Source organism: Pan troglodytes, chromosome 21, assembly GCF_028858775.2.
Source record: "Pan troglodytes isolate AG18354 chromosome 21, NHGRI_mPanTro3-v2.0_pri, whole genome shotgun sequence".
In the NCBI taxonomy this organism is placed as follows: domain Eukaryota; kingdom Metazoa; phylum Chordata; class Mammalia; order Primates; family Hominidae; genus Pan; species Pan troglodytes.
The window spans coordinates 51,315,106-51,335,728 of record NC_072419.2 but is presented as its reverse complement, the minus strand read 5'-3'; the positions used below and the strand labels follow the sequence as shown (position 1 = coordinate 51,335,728).

General features: G+C 41.3%; 1 protein-coding gene across 5 annotated transcripts in view; it reads right to left on the bottom strand.

Moving 5' to 3' along the window:
* Positions 1-1,900: 1,900 nt before the first annotated feature.
* STK4 (serine/threonine kinase 4) overlaps positions 1,901-20,623 on the bottom strand; it is a 113,505-nt gene continuing 94,782 nt past the window's right edge. For 3 of the 5 annotated variants that reach the window (XM_063802456.1, XM_063802455.1, XM_063802457.1), the window contains one exon: positions 6,277-6,861. In XM_063802456.1, the coding sequence (XP_063658526.1) occupies positions 6,703-6,861 (159 nt within the window). In that variant the 3' untranslated portion in view covers positions 6,277-6,702. 5 annotated transcript variants of the gene reach the window in all.

Genomic DNA, 20,623 nt, shown 5'->3' with positions numbered 1-20,623 from the left:
TCCCATGGACCACAAGGCCCTGAACATTCTTGCCTTCACCCACCTTGTACACACTGTTCCAGCCATGGAAGAATCCTTCCATTCTTCCAACAAGCCAAACTTTTGTTTTTATCTCAGGGTCTTTGTTCTTGCTGTCCCCTCAGCCTGGCTGGTTCCTTCTTGTCATGCAGGTCTCATTATAAACATCGTTTCTCCAGAAGCATCGTTTATCATTCTATATAAAGCCATCTCTCCCTACACATACACAGATGTGCATGCACACACATGCACATGTTACTCTCAATCCCATTACCCTGTTCTTTTCTTTTTGCTGTACTTCATCATTCTCTGAAATTACCATGTGTTTACATGTTACATAGACTTTCTGTGAAAACAACAGCTACAGATCTAAAGCAATCTTGAGTGAGTGACTCAAAAATCACAAGCATCGCTGTCATTGATGATGTGGTTTTCTGAAATGGAGAACAACTCTTAGTAAAGGTCCAAACAAAACAAACTACAAGTGTCTCTCCATTCTTCATAGTTCATTCTTAAAAAAAACAAAACAGTAAAACCATATAAAAAGTACTTTGTGTTTACATGTAAATGAACTTTGGTTTAGTATCACATGTTTATAAACAAAATTTTCACCAAAATTAATAACCAGTGGAACATCTGAATGTTGTGTTGGACACCGGACAGATGTTTGTTATGCAGGACTGTCCCAGAATGCACTGCAGAGCATCTAGCAAACCTGCCCCTGCCCATTAAATGCTGGTAAGGCTCCTCAATCACTATCACCACAAAAACACTCTCATACATTTCCAAAACACCCCCTGGTGGGCAGTACTGCACACTGTAAAAGTCCGTATGTCTATAGAAAGGGTACACTGTCATTTACCTAAGAGTGTGTGTGAGAAGACAAATGAAGTCATCTAAACGGCTCTGCATTGTGCCTGGCAGATAATAAGTGCTTAATAAATATACACTTACTTCATCCCTCCTTCTTTCCTTCATCTGGCCACAGGTTCTCAGTGTGATCAATAAGGATCTGTCATCAACCCTGGCTACAGGAAGGAAGGTACACTAAATATTTCAAGGAGTGAGGTGAGTAAGTTGGGGAACAATAAACACACTTATCACCCCACTCCAAGAAAGGCCCACAGAATAACATGACAGTTATATACACAGACTGTGGAACTATTCTATTAAATACTGTAGAGCAATTTCACTCAAGAGAACTACACTTACTTTTCAATGTAACTCTATTCCCTCTCTGCCGTGGGGTCAACTTTTAAGGCTGAAAAAAAAACCTAGGGTCAGGCTGGAGAACTATTCCTGGATAAGAATGGGCCACACCAGGGCAGGAACCTGCTGTTCCACCTCTGAATGCTGGGCCACGTCTGGCCTGGCTTCATGCAGCAGCAGATGAGGATGAAGGATTCCAAGGTGATCATCTCACACTAGAGGCTTTATACAGGCGGGCTCTTCTGTCCAGGATGTCTTCTCTCCCTCACTTCCTACTCTTTATCTCTTTATTAATCTAGCCATCTCTTCTTCATTTTTAAAGTTTCAAGGTATATTGTCTCCTTTAGAAGAGTTTCCTTGGACATCCCAGCAGAACCGTCACTCCCTCTTCTGTGTATCCACAGGCCCTGTACCTTCTTCTACCATGGTATGTTCAATGTTGTGTGTTTTTGTGCTTGGATAACTCCCCAAATGCCCTGCAAAAACTGTGTCTGGTTCATCTTTATTATATTCCTGATAACTAGCTCAGTACCCTGGCACATAATAGAAGCCCAATAAAAGTTTACCAACCTCTCCCCAGCTTTGGATCTTAGAATAAACACACCACTGAGTCAATGTCACAAAGATTGTTCACAACACCATTATCCAGGGTATATATGGAGGTTCTCGTTAATAAGGGTTTGTGGTCCAAAGGACAGTTTATTTAAAACAAACGTGATGAGGTATAGGAAGAAGAAAAGAAGGAGAACAATTCTAACATAAAAACACAGGAAGCATCTCAAACTTAAAAAAGCAAAAAGGAGTGGGGGCAATGGAGGAAGCTATGTCTCATACAAACTGCTGACCTCAATTGATTACTTACATCCAAACCTTACAAAATAGCATTTCAAGTCAGCACTTAAGCCAGTGTTATTAGATTTTCTTACAAAAAGTTAAAGCTACAAACTTCACATTTTTAAACTGTACATAGCAACAGCATTTAAGCTTTTTTTTTTTCCAAGTTGGTCCGAGTGCAAGCTGGTAAAAGAGATTTTTTTTCCAAACACAAACAAGAACATGTATTCCAAAGACAATGAATATAATACTGATAAAAACACAAACATAGTGCTTAAGAAAAGATGGGATGAGGTGGAGATGTAGATTGGGCAGGAACAATTTTCTAGTAAATAAGGAGCTGCAATCTTTAGAGGCAACATGGTATGCTAGAAAGGACACTGGAATAAGAATCAGAAGACCTGGATCTGAATCCTGGCTCTGCCATATTCTAGCCACATGACCTTGAATAATAGACTTTACTTCTCTGAGCCTCAATTTTCACATCTGTAAAATGAGGATAATAATACCTGTATCTCCCAGCACTATTAAGTTTCTATAGATATAGGGCTATTCAGATTATCTACTTCTTCTTTTTTTTTGAGACAGGGTCTCATTCTGTCACCCAGGCTAGAGTGCAGTGGTGAGACCATGGCTCACTGCAGCCTTGACCTCCCTGGGCTCAGGTGATCCTCCCACTTCAGCCTCCTGACAAGCTGGGATTACAGGTGTGCACCACCATGCCCGACTAATTTTTTTTTTTTTTTGATGTTTTGTAGAGATGGGATTTTGCCATGTTGCTCAGGCTGGTATCTATTTCTTCTTGAATGAATTTTGGTACTTTTTATTTTTCAAGGAATTTGTTTATGATGTTGAAGTTGTTAAATTTATTAGCATAAAATTATTCATAATATTCTATTGGCTTTTTAATACCCATAGGATGTATCACGATGTCGCTTCTCTCCTTCCTGATATTGAAAAGACTTACTAAGTTTTAAATGGTATAAATTTCTGGCATCTGGCAGGTGCTAAATAAATGTTTCCTGGATCGAAATCTACAGTCTCAAGGAGTCAAGGCTACAATTCTTAAGTTGCTTCAGATGACTGGTTCTATCTATTTATCAATACATCTATCGATCCACTCATCCACTCATCCATGCATCCTCCCACCCTTCCTCTTCCCCGTCAAACATTCATCCATCCAATTGGTGGCTTGGGGAAAGGGACAAAAAGGGGAAAAAAAAAAAAAGGAACGTGCTTCAAAATTACTGATGGAGCAATTAAAACAGTCTTAAAGAATTCTGAGATTTTTGGCCAGGCAAGGTGGCTCACACCTGTAATCCCAGCACTTTGGGAGGCCGAGGCGGGTGGATCACAAGGTCAGGAGTTCAAGACCCACCTGGCTAATATGGTGAAACCCTGTCTCTACTAAAAATACAAAAATTAGCCGGGCGTGGTGGCGCAGCGCCTGTAGTGGCAGCTACCTGGGAGGCTGAGGCAGGAGAATTGCTTGAACCTGGGAGGCGGAGGTTGCAGTGAGCCGAGATGGCGCCACTGCACTCCAGCCTGGGCGGCAGAGTGAGACTCCGTCTCAAAAAAAAAAAAAACAAACAAACAAAAAAAGAATTCTGAGATTTTTTTTTTTAAAGACAGAATCAGGTCATTGTTTCTTGAAGGCAGAGAACAAGCGAGGACGTCAAATTTCTCTGGAAGCTCGAGTTCCAAATGCTCAAGCAATGACGGAAGCCCAAGGCTCATTGAAAGCAAGCTGATATATCTTAAATTTAGTATTCAACAACAACAACAACAACAAAAACTAGGACTTGCTCCTTTGCCTTTCTGTCACTAGAAAACAAATATACCTTGTCAGGAAATTTCTCTGATCCAAAACAAATTGACTTCTGGCCAAAAGGCTCCATCAAGCTAGACTGGTAAGCAATAGACTTTGTTGGATCAGCAAGCTGGGTGCACATATGCCTGAAACAAAACAAACTCCAGATCAAAGTTCATGACCCAAGAATAGTTATGGGGGAAAACTGAACTTTCTTTTATTTGGATCTAGCTTAGGAAGGGAGAAAATGGGCTTTCTCCTCCTCTCTGGCCAAGTGCAAAGTTCTTTGTTTAAAAAAGAAAGAGAGGCCAGGAGCGGTGGCTCATGCCTGTAATCCCAGCAGTGTGGGAGGCTGAGGCGGGTGGATCACCTGAGGTCAGGAGTTCAAGACCAGCCTGACTGACATGGTGAAACCCCGTCTCTACTACAAATACAAAAAAATAATCTGGGCATGGTGGCATATGCTGTAATCCCAGCAGAAGAATCGCTTGAACCCAGGAGGCGGAGGTTGCAGTGAGCCAAGATCGTGCCATTGTACTCCAGCCTGGGCGACAAGAGCAAAAATCCATCTCAAAAAATAAAAAGAAAAAAGAAAGAGAGAGAGAGACAGAACTATTAATTCGCACAGCAAATGGTGCAGGGGTGTGCATCCTGGATGCTTTGGTTTTTAAAACTTACTTGGCTATCAGACTTAACTACTAATTCAGCTGTCTTTCCAACCTAAAAATGCCAGTTCGAGTTATTTAGTCTATGCAAGAAAAGGTGGTCACTTCATTTTAAACAGGCTTGTGACTTTCCTTTTTTGTGTAAATATTGAACCCCTATAGTGATGCTATGAATCCTGATTCTATCATTTACTAGCTGCATGACCTTGGGAAGGAATCTTTCTCTCTGAACTTATTTCTTCAACTACAAAATGGAGATAAAGTAGTTAAGTCACAGGGTTATTGTGAAGTTTAGAGCCTACCCAGCTCAGTGCCTGATATATAATAGGTGCTCAACAAATGGTAGCTGTCATTTATTATTCCAGCAAGATCCTCAAATTGTCCTCTGTTTTCTGTATCCGTCACATAGCTATTTCAGTGGCCAAGCCCTGAAGACTAACAACTGCCTCTTGCATTTTTTAAAAACTTGCTTTAATTGCAAATAACACAATCTGGCCACAGAAGAGGCACATTCCCTGCCTTTCCATTGATTCCCAGGTTTCAGGAGCAAAAGCAATTATGGAGTCAAATTACAGTATCCTGAGGTGCAACCCAGTCATGGCTCCCCATCTGAGGGAAAGAGGTAAAGTTGCAGGAAGATGGCTCTATGCTGTCTTTTGCAAAGCCCTCTGATCTGCTTCAGGCCCGAAACCTGCCTCCATGGGTGCTTGTCTGCTATATCTGGTAGATGTTGCGGAGCTCAAGGACTCACTGAAACTGAATGATCTGGCTCGTCCAGGGAATCTCTTTACAGCCAGGTCATCTACTGAAGAGCCAAGGCAAGAGCAAGTTTCTGTTAGCAAGGTTCCCTGGAACAATTAACCAAGACTGACACAGGTCTCTTCCCCCAAAGAAGGGGCTGCATGGTTCGGTGGCCTGGGAGTGAGGACCCTGAATTCTAGTCTCAGCTCTTAACGCTAACTTGCTTTGTGATTTTGGCCATTCCCCTCTCTACACCTCAGTTTTCCGATCATCCGTACAAGAGGGTCAGACCAGATGATCTCTATAGTCCCTTCCAGCTCTGACATTCTGTGTGTTCAGATTGAGCCTCCTGGAGAACAAATCTTAGTCTAATTTTCATTTATCCTTTCCAGGCTGCTTAGCAGTAAAAGAGAAAAGAAAACAGTCACATATTTGAATGTGGGTCACAAAAGCAATCCCCTCTACCCCTGTGTGTAAGGAATGTGGAGCAAAATGCCACGTGTATGATTTTTACATGAACAATGAGAGCTTCAAAAACGCTTTTCCTTTGTGGACTGAACACAGTCCCGTGTTTGCTGAGAGTTCCTGGTAGACCTATCCCCTCAGTGGATCATGTCTCCTCTTAAGGCACTGGGCAGTATCTGTGCTGTGACTTTAGGCAGTTGAGAGAGTGGAGATGGATGAAAGGCATTGAAAGAGCAAAGGCCAATTTGCAAAGAGGGTGCCAGGCTTCTCCTGGGACTCAAAGAGTAAACATAAACTCTCAAAGCTTTCCCTTGGACATCACCAATAGCTCCAGAAGCCAGTGATGACCACACAAGGCTGAAACCACGGTACAAGAACTGTCCCAAACCTAATTTTTAAATGCAGCCCTGCAAAGGGGGAGGTTGGCTCCTGGGATTCAGTGACCCCCTAACAGCCTCCCGGTGTCCTCTGCCCTCATGTTCCACAGTACCATAATCTTACAGAAAAGAGGCAAACCGTTTAAAACTGTACCTGTACAGAGATGCCACCACACTGCGTGGGGAATCTATTTATAATTTATATATATATATGCATATTTATATATTTTTAAAAGTCTTCCAGAAAGAACAATTGAAAGCTATTGGGAGAAGAAAAACAGACAATGTAAAACTTTCCCAGCTATCACTCAACTAGGAGTCTCTGTTCCTGGGGTTTAAAACTCTGAGTTAAAAGCGCCAATATAAATCCTTTGAGATAATATACCTGACCAATGTACATACACACATCAAGATGGCACACTGACTGTCAAGAGAGCCCTTCCCACTGGCGCACATTCCTGAGTTCACAAAGGTGCTGTGGAGAGACGACAGAGCAGAAGTGCTGGCTAACAAACATGAGGCAAGCCATCCAGAATTCACCCAAAGCCTGGGTGGAGCTGGGGCCCTCACAGCCTGGCCTTGCTCAGAAGTTTTGTTGCCGTCTCTTCTTAGCCTCAATGGCATCCAGGATGGGCTGCCGCTTGGACTGGTACTTCTGCCGGATCTCTTCAATCTCCTGCTCCATCATGGGGTCCAGGGCCAAGAGCCTCTTCTGAAGGTCCTCCACTGTCCAACTCTTAAGCTAGAAGAGAAGTGGAAGGTATAGTCACGACAAAGCTTAAGTCAGTGGCAGAACAGTGCAGAAGCCCAGCCTTCCCAGGCACCCAGAGGGAAGGGAGACAGGAGGAAGACACTGTGGTCAGATCACAGGTTGGGTGGTGGTGGTTGGAAAGTGACAATTCATTCCAAAGAATGGCATACCTTGAAGCTTGTCTGAGATAATTTATCCCTGGGAGAGATCTAAGTGCTAACCGCTTTGATTTAATGTGCCTTGACCAAGAACTTAGTGAATAATACTCACCTCCCCTATCTTTTAAGTTAATTAAATATAGATTCATTGTTAGGGCATTAAAATAACAGTAACTTGCTGTATGTGAAATAATGGTTGCCTCCCCGTTCTTGTTCTGTCCACAAGATAAGCATCTATCTGGACAGTGCCTTTCCCACTTTCAGGATACGACACCATGGAGGATAGATGCTGATGAGGCGCAGATGCCATCCCCTAACCCTGCCTTCCCACACCCCCAATGTCTTGGCACTGCCCTATTATCATCACCAGCATTTACTTGAGGCTACTATATACCAGGTAACAGTCTAAGCCCCTTGGGAATACAGACGCAACCCTTGGCAGGGGTTGGGGTAAGGGTGGGTAGTTAGAAAAACCTCAAACTTCTGAGATTAAGTTTCTATCATCCAGAGAAAAACAATGAGTTGATATATAAATTAATAATAATGGCTGGCATTTAGTGTTTTCTATGCACCAGACACTGAGTGCTTTACATATATGGATTCCTTTAATCCTCAGAGCAACCCATGCTACAAGGACATTATTATCCCTATGTTACAGATGAACAGCCCAAGGAGGAGGGTAGCTAAGTAACCTGCCCAATGTCTCCCAACTAGTAAGTGGCAGAGTCAAGACTCAAACCCAGGCAGCGTGGCTCTAGAGTCTATGCTCTTAACCAGTGTTGCAGAACAGAAGACTAGCAAAGCACAGGTTTTAGAAGTAACTCAACCTTTGTTTAAAATGTGGTTCTGCCTGTTGCAGATACCATGAGACTCTGTCAAGTTACCAATCTCTCCAGGCCTTCCCCATCTACAGAAGTCAGACAGCAGTGTCTCATCACGTGTATTATAAGAATTAAATAAGATCACGGCTGTAAAGTTCTCAGCACAGTACCTGCTGCGCTGTGTGTGTAAAGATGGCAATGGGTGTTATAAGCCTCTCTCTTCACAAAAGCCCAGGGGTGCACCAGTGTTCAACCTGTGTCTGCAGCTGTGGGGCAAGGGACTCTGCTGCCATGTGTGGAGTGTTCAGTGATTCCAAGCCTGGCCAATATTGGCTGTCAGGGGTGGGAATGAATGCTGACATTATCCACAGTGGGTGGTGGTACTTTATTCTGTGTGCTCACAACCAGTTTAATAGGTACAGTGTTTCAAGAACTCAAAGTCTTACAAGAGGTCTGTTGTGCCCACATTTAGAAAATCATGATCCTCGGCCCCTTCCTGAGGTCTCCACAGGAAAGTAGTATAGGAGCTGGGTGAAGGGCCCTCTGTCTGTCTACCCTTCCTTGAGTGGGTGGGGTGAGAGCAAGTGTGAAGTGCTACAGTGGCCTCCCTAGAAATGGCCTGTCACCACAGGAATTTTCCTTGGCCTGCTTCAGGGAGGGTGTCTGAGAAGTGAGAAAACCCTAATAGTTCAAGACGAAAGGTTCTTTGTAATGTGAGAATGGAAGACTTGAGAGTGTGGGTAAATGCTGGAAAGTCGGGCTGAAAAAAAAAATGCATCTTTCCAGCCTGTGGTTTTATACTACCTTAGAGGTTGGTGTTCTTGGCCCAAGGACACCCCTAATAGCAATGCCTGCCTAGTCTTTGGCATTTTCAATTCCTTCTGCAAAGAGAGAATTCCCCAAGCCTACTACTGAATGTAACTGGTAGTTAAGAATGTAATCTTTGGGATCACAGGTCCTAAATCTGTACTGGCTATGTAACCTTAAACAGTAATTTCACCTCTTGAGCCTCAGTTTCCTCCTTTGGAAAACAGACAATACTATTTCGTTCCTCCACCCTGGGGCGGTACTAAGACTTACATGAGATAATGGTCTGATGGTCTTAGCTCAGAACTTCATATAGTATGTGTTGGGCAGATAGTAAATATTCCACAAATGGATGTTATCACTGTTGTTATTGTTGCTATTGTTATTCTTATTATTATTGTACATATGATTGGTAAGTCTCTAATTAATCTTCCATAAATAAGCTGTTTCTGTAACCTCTAATTCAAGCTAGAATCAAACATGTGAAAAAGAAAATATTCTACTCTATTTCGTGCTAATGCCTAAGGGCTGGTACATAATACCTGTTAACTTATGTACAGTTTAACAAAATATTTTTCACCCATCCATTTATAAATACTCATTGAACACCTACTATGGGTCAGGTGCTATTCGAGGCACATAGGCTACTTTAATGAAAACAAACAAACAAACAAACAAAAATCAGTGCCCTTGTGAAGCTTACATTTTAATGAAGCAAGGAAAATAGCAATAAACAGTAAATTAGCAAATTATTTTTATATTAGAAGGTGCTCTGGAAAAAAGAAAATAAAAAATAGTGTGAAAGAAGGGGAGCTGGGAATTAGGAGGGTAGACTTGCTTTTCATCTAGCCACTAGGATGAAGAATAAATTGCAAAATGAAGACATATTAAGTTAGTGGAGCTGCACTGACTTTGCAACTTATTCTGCAACTTTGGGCAAGCCCGTTCTCCTCCTTAGACCTTAATTTCCCCATTTGTAAGAGAGGGCTGACTAGAGGATCTCAGAAGTCTTTCCAGACTCAATGTTTCTCAGTGTATGACCTATGGATCACCTGTATCAGAATCACTTGCTAAAAACACAGATTCCTGAGCCCCAATCCAAAGCTACTTAATAAGACTCCCTGGGAGGTGAGGTATAGGATTTTGCATTTTGAAGAAGGTATTCACGCTGGGCATGGTGGCTCATGCCTGAATCCCAGCACTCTGGGAGACCAAGGTGGGAGGATTGCTTGAGCCCAGGAACTCCAGACCAGCCTGGGCAAATAGTGAGATCCCATCTCTATGGGGGAAAAAAAATTAGCCAGGTGTGGTGGTGCACACCTATAGTCCCAGATACTTAGGATGCTGAGATGGGAGGATTGCTTGAGCCCACTCCAAGGCTGCAGTGAGCTGTGACTGAGCCACTGCACTCCAGCCTGGGCAACAGAGCAAGACCTTGTCTCAAAAATAAATAAATAATAATAAAAATAAACTAAAATAAGCTATACAGGTATTTCTTATAAATCCTCAAGTTTGATAAACATGATTCTGTATCTTCCTTATTTTTCTGTTAGTAAAATTCTCACAAAGTATTGCTGCCTGTCTCTAGCCTAAAGCTTCTCCTGGGTTTTCAATTTCTAGGCAGTTTTGTTGCCCTTGATTCTAATCTGGAGGCAACAAGCACCCTTGCCTTATCTCAGCCACCTTCAGACTAATTTATGGCTGTCCTAAGAACTTTGGGGCTTAAGTTACATCTGACCTATTACAACACAGTCAGCCAGGCACTGCTGATGACTCAGTCATATCATCCAGATATGGATTTTTCAGAAAAACAAGCTCAGACAATAGTTTCATGGCGCCAAGTGTAGCATTTCACCTTCCTGGTCCTTGGTGGCATAAATACATTTCAAATGAATATCTTGCAGTAAAATAACTGTGATTCTACAGTTTTGCTACAGCCAGAATCTTGAAGCAGCAAATTCTCAATCCAGCCATGTAAGTAGCTTGAGCTGTTTTCATGAGGTATGGGAAATATCACCCATTCAGTACCTCATCTATCCCATAGGATGGGAAATAGCACCCATTCAGTACCTCATCTATCCCATAGGATGTGAATATCCTCTCTATTCTGTGATACCCATACTCCATACTCGCACATCCAGATCAGCTCCCACTGGATATTTCAGTCCCTGATTATCTCGTGGAAAATCTGTGATATGGTTTGGCTGTGTCCCCACCCAAATCTCATCTTGAATGGTAGCTCCCACAATTCCAACATGTTATGGGAGGGATCCAGTGGGAAGTAATTAAATCTTGGTTAATTAAATAGCATGGTCAGGTCTTTCCCATGCTATTCTAATGATAGTAAGCCTGATGAGATCTGATTTTTTTTTTTTTTTTTTTTTTTGAGACGGAGTCTGGCTCTGTCCCCCAGGCAAGTGCAGCAGCAAGATCTCAGCTTACTGCAACCTCCGCCTCCTGGGTTCAAGCGATTCTCCTGCCTCAGCCTTCCAAGTAGCTGGGATTACAGGCGCCTGCCACCTGCGCTCGGCTAGATTTTTGTATTTTTAGTAGAGACAGGGTTTCGCCATGTTGGCCAGGCTGGTCTCAAACTCCTGACCTCAGGTGATCTGCCCACCTTGGCCTCCCAAAGTGCTGGGATTACAGGTGTGAGCCACCACGCTAATAGAATCTGCAGCTTAACACATCCAAAGCAAAACTCTTGAGTCACATCCCTTCCTCATCCCCAAATCTTGTCTCCTTACTCCCCAGTCTTCCCCATCTCAGGAATGGTATCATCATCCTTCCATTTGCTCAAAATCATCCCTGATCCTTCCTTTTCCCTCACCCCCGCCTCCTGCCAACATCCAATCCTTTAGCAGTCCTATCAATTTTGTCCCTGAAATATTGGCATAACTCAAACCCAACCACTTTTTTCCGTCTCCATCTACCTTGGTCCAGGCTACCATCATCTCACAGCAACAAACATAATTAAAAATACAGAAATGAATCCAATCACCTCACCCTTAGGTTTCTTTCCTATTGCACTGAGAATAAAATCCAACTCATCAGTGGCTACATGGGCCTCATATGGCTGGCCCCTGCCTCCCCTCCAACTTCATAATCTATTACTCTCTCTTTTGCTCAGGACCCTACAGCTACACTTTATTTCAGATCCTCAAACAGGCCATACTTTTTCCAGCCTCAGTGGCCTACAGAGTTAATGAATCTTCTGCCTGCATGGTTCATGCCCTGTTCTTCCTTATCCTACAGGTTTTAGTTTAGATGTCAACTCCTCAGAGGATGCAGGCAAGCCTTTTCTGACCATCTTATCTAGAAAGACTGCCTCCTCTCCATTATCCTCTATCTCAGCCTCTTGTTTTCTTCAAAACAATCATGTACCTTGTAATTATTTTTATTTATTTTCTTTTACTTGTCTCTCTTACTAGGATATAAGTTATGTAAGGGATTGACCTTGTCTTGTTTACTATGCTAAACGTAATACTGGTTGAAGAAATGAATAAATTATCCTTCATTTCTAGTCAACTAAGAACAAAAGCCACTGAAACCAATGAAGCAAGCTTACATGGGGCATCATCATATGCAACAAGGTTCTGGATGGGTGCTGAGAAGAGTCAGTGTAAAATAAGAAGTGAGTTCTGCCCTCAAGGAGCTTTTAAATTTAAAAGTAATTCCCCTCAACATTCTTTTGAAATCAAAGGAAATCTCTGTTCACTTAATGAGAATGTCTGTGTTTTGTACTGTCTGATAAGAAGCAGGGCTCCAGTCCTGGCTCAGTTATCTCTAAAGGCATGTCCATTTAAACTGTTTATTCAAACAAAAAAGAACTTCTGTTATAAGAAATACACTTTGGAAAGAATGAGATCATCAAAAGAATAAGAGACACCATCCTGCTGGACAAGACAAAATAAAGGCCAACCCTAGAGCCACAGGCTTGCTACTGAAGGTGGGTTTTGCTGAAGAGATCAGACCAAGTATAAGGATTTCTGAGTCTCTTTCTGGGAGAGATCACAGTGGAAGGAGAAACTAAAATAAGCCTCTTAATCATGGTTATTTAGAATTTCCTTGCCATAATAAGGCTAAGCAACACATCAGTCTTGGGTAAAGGAATAGGACGGGCTCCGAGCCTGACAGTACTAATGTCTTGTGGGAACTCACTCACTCACTATTGTCTAACACCTAGACTTCCCTCACCATCGCCTTTACCCAGTGTGATGAGGTCTGATGTCTGCCAAAGGATGTCTGAATAAGTAAAAGCTACAACATTTGTGCAGATGAGATTTCTCTTAAAAGATGTGATCTCTGGAAATGTGTTGTATCTTAAAGTAGACATATTTTTTTAGTTTAAAGTTCAGCCTCACTCTGTTAGCAGGATACAAATGCTGTCTTACTGTTGGATTCTACACATAGATATGGAAGAAGTATGTTAATTACTTCACCATTTCCATCTGTTAAATGCTGAACTGAACATTTTATCTGCACTATTTTATTTAATCCATCTGTAAGGTAGGTATCATCATTATCCTCCTTTTAGAGATGAGGTCACTGAGGATAAGAGTGGGAAAATAATTTAAGTGATACAATAAGGAATTAGAAGAGACAACAAGCAATTGGAAGAAACATGAAGGGTTTCTGGAAATGGGAGTGTGTTTGTGAAAAATGTGGAAGACTGGAAGAATTACGAACTTAGCTGATATTAGATACATCAGATGGCCCTCACATTCAGAAATGCCACTAGTGGTAACGGGTGACTTTAGGCAAGTTACTTGTCCTCTCTGAGATTCCGTTTTCTCATCTGTAAAATGGGTATGCTGTCTACTTTGCTGCTTCTGTTCACATAAAAATACCAAGTGCCTACTACACACATGGTGCTGCTGCTGATGTGCAGTGACTCCAGGGTGCTGAATATGATTCAAATCAAATCAACCAATTTTATTGGCAGCTACACTAGGCCAGGAACACTGCTGGGCAACATGAATATAAAGGGCAATACACCTGTCAGAGAAGCAGCTCAGGTTAGGGGCAAGAGCACTGGTGTTAAGTCAGATGGACCGGGTTCCATACGAGTTCTGCCCTTGGTAGTTGGATGCCTTTGCATAAATCATCTAATATGTGCCTCAATTTTCTCATTTTTCAATGGAGGACATTATTCGTTCTACAACAGCAGTTGTGAGGTTTGGAGGTATTGGTAAGGTATATAACATAATGTCATGCATCCACCAGAAAGAAAGTGGGTAAGTGAGGGCTACCACCTTATATCCTTTTTTGGGAAATGGAGGAAGTATGTAATGTAAATAATAGCTGCTGTTGCTCTAAGATGAGCTCACAACACGGTACAGGACACATACCACATACACAGAGGCACCTCTATTGAACTCTATGTGAGAAACCCTAAATCATGCCCACCTGGTTTATTTCCTCTGGGCCAGGTCACTGCAAAGTCCTGATTCCCAGCATCACTATGAATAACGAAGGCTGATGGGAACTGATTTCTTCGTAAATCACCTTAGCAACTCTGACATTCTGAATCATACCATTTTTCAAAGTCGGCTGCATAATTGGCCCAGAGTCCCACTGGGAAGCTCCAGCTAATACTTCATCACAGAGATAATTCAAAGGAATTACACTGACAATTAGCCCATCTTGAATCAGCAGAGTTAAGCTACACTAAACACATGAGAATGTATAGTAGAGCTTCCTCTTCCCTTGTCAACCAGCCCCATAGGGAACACATATGGGTCTGGCCCATATCCAAAGTACAGGGTTTAGGCCTATTTCAAAGTTCTGCTCCTCTGCCACTACAAACTCTCACCTCAAAAGTCTATTGTCCCTAAAAACCATCAAAGAGAGACCTGCCAGAGCTTTTAAGGACAAGTTTCAATTCCATATGTATCATATATGAACACTCACAATTCTTCCTCCAGTGTCACGAACAGGATTTCTCAAACACATCATCCCTTCTGGATGGGCGAGTCAGACTGATCCTGTCTCAGGTGATGTTTTATTGTGACCAAGAATGAGGAAAGAACACACCTTTGGAATTTAGCAAGATGACAGGGAAGCTCGATAGAAGCTAAAAAGTTGAATGAAGCCACCATCATACCATCCCATACCACAACACTGGCCACTAGAAAGTCCGGAAAAGTGCAACAAAAAAAATGTACAAAGGCATCTAGAGCACTAATTTAGTACCGAGGATACTTACTCTTTCTTGATGCGAGTATGTTACTATTTAGGAATGGATTCTAGTTTAGGTAGAGGTGACTCTAATAAGATGAGATTCTCAGGTAATGCAGTAATCTCTCATCAGATGACAGAAAGCCAAGCAGAAAAATCAAAGAAGATGACAATCAAATCATAACTTGTGTGGATTAAGTAAGTACCACACCATTAGTTTCAAAAGACCTTGCTCCTTAAATAAGCTTTGTGGAAATTTTAATAAGAGACTTTCTCTGACTCAAATTATGGTCATGCCAAATTATTTTTCCATCAGTCCCCTATAAAGTCTTCCTAATTCTTCTCCAATAAGGAGGGAAAGCAGCAAAACCATGACGAGTTAACAATTGCCTCAATCCCATTTTAGCTTTATAATTAATCAACACTTGCAGTTCTCATTATCAAAATTCCAAACAAAGAAAACTTGACCACATATATAAAAAATATTTACCAAGAAGACTGGAATGAAATGCAGATCATAAGCCTGGGTGAATCAAAGAAATCTGGCTTCAAGTAGGCATGGTGATGTAATGACAAGACCTCTGACACGGATCTCTTAGAAGACTGGGTTCAAATAACCCAAAGACTTTGTCCACAGAGCCTAGAGAGGAGACTCAATACATCGTGCGTGTACACACGTGTATGTATAAAGAATATGATTTAATAAATGGCAAACACAAAAAACAAGTTTTCTTCTTTAAATAACATTTTATAAAATATGAAGTACTTGCATACTGTTAGTTTTTTGTGATTACAGTAGTCCCCCCTATCCACAGGGGATACATTCCAGTGGATGTCCAAAACCACAGATGTATATATTTTGGTACTATCTAGCTAGATATCTGTATGTGTGTGTGTGTGTGTGTGTAGATATATAATGTGTATATATATATATGTACATAATGTGTATATATATATACACATACACAATTTTTTTCCTATACATATATACCTATGATAAAGTTTAATTTTTAAATTAGGCACGGTAAGAGATAAACAAGGAAGCATTTTACAGTTTCTCTTTGGCAAATCCAAATTGCCAGCATCACAACTCTTATGCTTTGGGGCCATTATTAAGTAAAATAAGGGTTACTCATATAAACTAAAGGAACTAGAGAAAGAAAAGCAAACCAACCCCAAAGCTAACAAAAATAAATAACCAAAATCAAAGCTGAACTGAAGGAAACTGAGATGTGAAAAAACATGCAAAAGACCAATGAATCCAGGAATTGGTTTTCTGAAAAAATAAATAAATAAATAAATAATAAGATAGATGGACCACTAGCTAGACTAATAAAAAAAAGAGAGAAGAGCCAAATAAACAAAATCAGAAATGACAAAGAGGACATTACCACTGACCTCACAGAAATACAAAAAATTCCCAGAACCTACTATGAACACCTCTATACTCACAAGCTACAAAATGTAGAACCAGGACCAGATGGATTCACAGCTGAATTCTATCAGATGTATAAGGAAGAGTTGGTACCAATCCTACTGAAACTATTCCAGAAAACTGAGGAGGAGGGGCTCCTCCCTAACCTATTCTATGAGGCGTCCATCTATGTCTATCATCCAGACACCAAAACCTGATAGAGATACAACAACAACCACCACCAAAAAACAAAAACAAAAAAACTTCAGGCCATTTTTCTCGAGGAACATGGATGTGAAAATCCTCAACAAAATACTAGCAAATTGAATCCAGCGGCACATAAAAAGGTTAATCCACCACTATCAAGTAGTCTTTATCCCTGAGATGCAAGATTGGTTCAACATACACAAATCAATAAATGTGATTCATCATATAAACAGAACTAAAAACAAAAACCACATGATTACCTCAGATGCAGAAAAGGCTTTTGATGCAATTCAACATCTCTTCATGTTAAAAAAAAAAAAAAAACCTCAACAAACTAGTAACTGAAGAAACATACTTCAAAATAGTAATACCCATTTACTAAAAACCCACAGCAAACATCATACTAAATGGGCAAAAGTTGGAAGCATTCCCTCTGAAAACCAGAACAAGTCAAGGATGCCCTTTCTCACCACTCCTATTCAACAGTACTGGAAGTCCTCCCAGAGCAATGAGACAAAAGAAAGAAATAAAGGACATCCAAACAGGAAGAAGGGAAGTCAAACTATCTGTTTGCAGACAATATAATTCTATACATAGAAAACCCTATAGACTCTGCCCAAAAGCTCCTTGATCTGATAAACCACTTCAGCAAAGTTTCAGTATATAAAATCAATGTACAAAAATATAATAAGTAGCATTGTTATATACCAATGTCCAAACTGAGAACCAAATCAATAACGCAGTCCCATTCACAATAGCCACAAAAAAATAAAATACCAGGGAAATAAAAGATATGTGAATAGAATACAGCTAACCAGGGAAGTGAAAGATCTCTACTTAAAGAATTATAAAACAGTGCTCAAAGAAATCAAAGATGACACCAACAAATGAAAAAACATTCCATGTTCATAGATGGGAAGAATCATTGTTAACATGGCTATACTGCCCAAAGCAATTTACAGATTCAATGCTATTCCTATCAAATTACTAATGACATTCTTCACAGAATTAGAAAAAAAGTTTAAAAATTCATACAGAATTTTTAAAAAGCCCAAAACACCAAGGCAACCCTAAGCAAAAAAAAAAAAAAAAAACAAAGCTGCAGGTTTGAAGTTGGTTTAACCAAATTCAAACTAGGCTACAAGGCTACAGTAACCAAACCAGCATGGCACTGGTACAAAAACAGACATACAGATCAGTGGGACAGAACAGAAAGCCTAGAAATAAGGCTGCATACCTACAACAAACTGATCGTCGACAAAGCTGACAAAAACAAGCAATGGGGAAAGGAATCCCTATTCAATAAATGGTCCTGGGATAATTGGCTAGCCATATGCAGAAGATTAAAACTGGACCCCCCCCTTGGCCGGGCGCGGTGGCTCACGCCTGTAATCCCAGCACTTTGGGAGGCTGAGGTGGGCAGATCACGAGGTCAAGAGATCGAGACCATCCTGGCTAACACAGTGAAATCCCGTCTCTACTAAAACATACAAAACATTAGCCGGGCATAGTGGCGGGCGCCTGTATTCCCAGCTACTCGGGAGGCTGAGGCAGAAGAATGGCGTGAACCCGGGAGGTGGAGCTTGCAGTGAGCCGAGATCACACCACTGCACTCCAGCCTGGGTGACAGAGCGAGACTCCGTCTCAAAAATAAATAAATAAATAAATAAAAACATTGGACCCCCCCCCTTCCTTATACCATACACAAAAATCAAGTTGAGATAAATTAAAGACTTAAAAGTAAAATCTAAAACTATAAAAACCATGGAAGATAACCTAGGAAATACCACTCTGGACATAGGACCTGGCAAAGATTTCATGATGAAGACACCAAAAGCAACTGCAACAAAAACAAAAATCAACAAATGAGACCAAATTAAACTAAAGAGCTTCTGCACAGCAAGAGGTAAACTATCAAGGGAGTAAACAGACAACTTACAGAATGGGAGGAAATATTTGCAAACTATGCATCCAACAAAGATCTAATATCCAGAATCCACAAGGAACTTAAACGAATTTATAAGCAAAAAACAAACCTTCCTGTTAAAAAGTGGGCAGAGGACATGAACAGACACTTTTCAAAAGAAGATGTACATGTGGCCAACAAGCATATTCAAAAGTGCTCAACATCATTAATCATTAGAAAAATGCAAATGAAAACCACAATGAGGCCAGGTGCAGTGGCTCACACCTGTAATCACAGTTTGGGAGGCTGAGGTGGGCGGATCACTTGAGCCTAGCAGTTTGAGACCAGCCTGGGAAACATGGTGAAACCCCATCTCTACAAAAAAATACAAAAACAATTAGCCAGGTGTAGTGGCACATTCCTGTAGTCCCAGCTACTCAGGAGGCTGAGATGGGTGGATCAACTGAGCCCAGGAGGTCGAGGCTGCAGTGAGCCATGATCACACCACTGCACTCCAGCCTGAGTGACACAGGCAAGACCCTGTGTCCAAAAAAAAAAAAAAAAAAAAAAAGGCCGGGTGCGGTGGCTCACACCTGTAATCCCAGCACTTTGGGAGGCCGAGGCGGGCAGATCACGAGGTCAGGAGATTGAGACCGTTCTGGCTAACATGGTGAAACCCCGTCTCTACTAAAAATACAAAAAAAAAAAAAAAAAAAAAAATTAGCCGGGCGTGGTGGTGGGCGCCTGTAGTCCCAGCTACTTGGGAGGCTGAGGCCGGGGAATCGCGTGAACCTGGGAGGCGGAGCTTGCAGTGAGCCAAGATCGCACCACTGCACTCCAGCCTGGGCGACAAAGCGAGACTCCGTCTCAAAACAAAATAAAAAAAACCCCACAGTAAGATTATCGTCTCACATCAGTCAGAATTTTTTGCTATTACTAAAAAGTCAAAAAATAACAGATGCTGGTGAGGTTGTGGAGAAAAGAGAATGCTTACACACTGCTGGTGGGAATGTAAATTAGTTCAGCTATTGCAGAAAGCAGTGTGGTGATTCCTCAAAGAACTTAAAACAGCATTACCATTTGGCCCAGCAATCCCATTGCTGGGTATATGCCTAAAGGAATATAAATCATGAAGACACATGCACAATTATGTTCATCACAGCACTATTGACAATAGCAAAGACATGGCATTAACCTAAATGCTCATCAACGGTAGACTGGATAAAGAAAATATGGTCCATATACACCATGGAATGCTGTGTAGCCATCAAAAAGAACAAGATCATGTCCTCTGCAGCAACATGGATGGAGTTGGAGGCCATTATCTTAAGCAAACTAACACAGGAACAGAAAAACAAATACTGAGGCCAGGCACAGTGGCTCACACCTGTAATCCCAGCACTTTGGGAAGCCAAGGTGGGAGGATCATTTGAGGTCAGGAATTTGAGACCAGGGTGGCCAACATGATGAAACCCTGTTTCTACTAAAAATACAAAAATTAGCTGGGTGTGGTGGCACAAGCCTGTAATCCCAGCTACTTAGGAGGCTGAAGCAGGAGAATTGCTTGAACTCAAGAGACGGGGGTTGCAGTGAGCTGAGATCGCCCCACTGCACTCCAGTGTGGACGACAGACAGAGCAAGACTCCAACTCAAAAAAAAAAAAGAAGAAGAAGAAGAAAAGAAAAGAAAAGAAAAACAAATACTGCGTGTTCTCACTTATCTAAACAACAAAAACATGAGTACATACAGGTGAACAATAGACATTGAGGATTACTGGAGGGTGGAGAGTGGGAGAAGGGAAAAGATCAATAAATCACCTATTGGGTACTATGCTAATTACTTGGTGATGAAATAATCTACATCAAACCTCAGAGACATGCAGTTTACCTATGTAAAAAACTGCACATGTACCCCTGAACCTAAAAGTAAAAAAAATAAATAAATTTCCATACTAAAATAAAACAAAAGGGTTAAACACAAGCACTGTAATACCAATACCACAACAGTTTTTATGATAACCATGATGCCTACTAAGTGACAAATGGGTGCAACCGAGTGGATATGCTGAACAGAGCGATGATTCATGTCCCAGGCAGGATGGAGCAGGATGGCACAAGGTTTCATCATACTACTCAGGATATGCATAATTTAAAATTCATGAGTTATTTCTGGAATTTTCTATTTAATATTCAGTGGTTGTGGGTAACTGAAGCCATGGAAAGCAAAACCATAGTTAAGGTTTGGGAGCTACTGTAATTAAAAA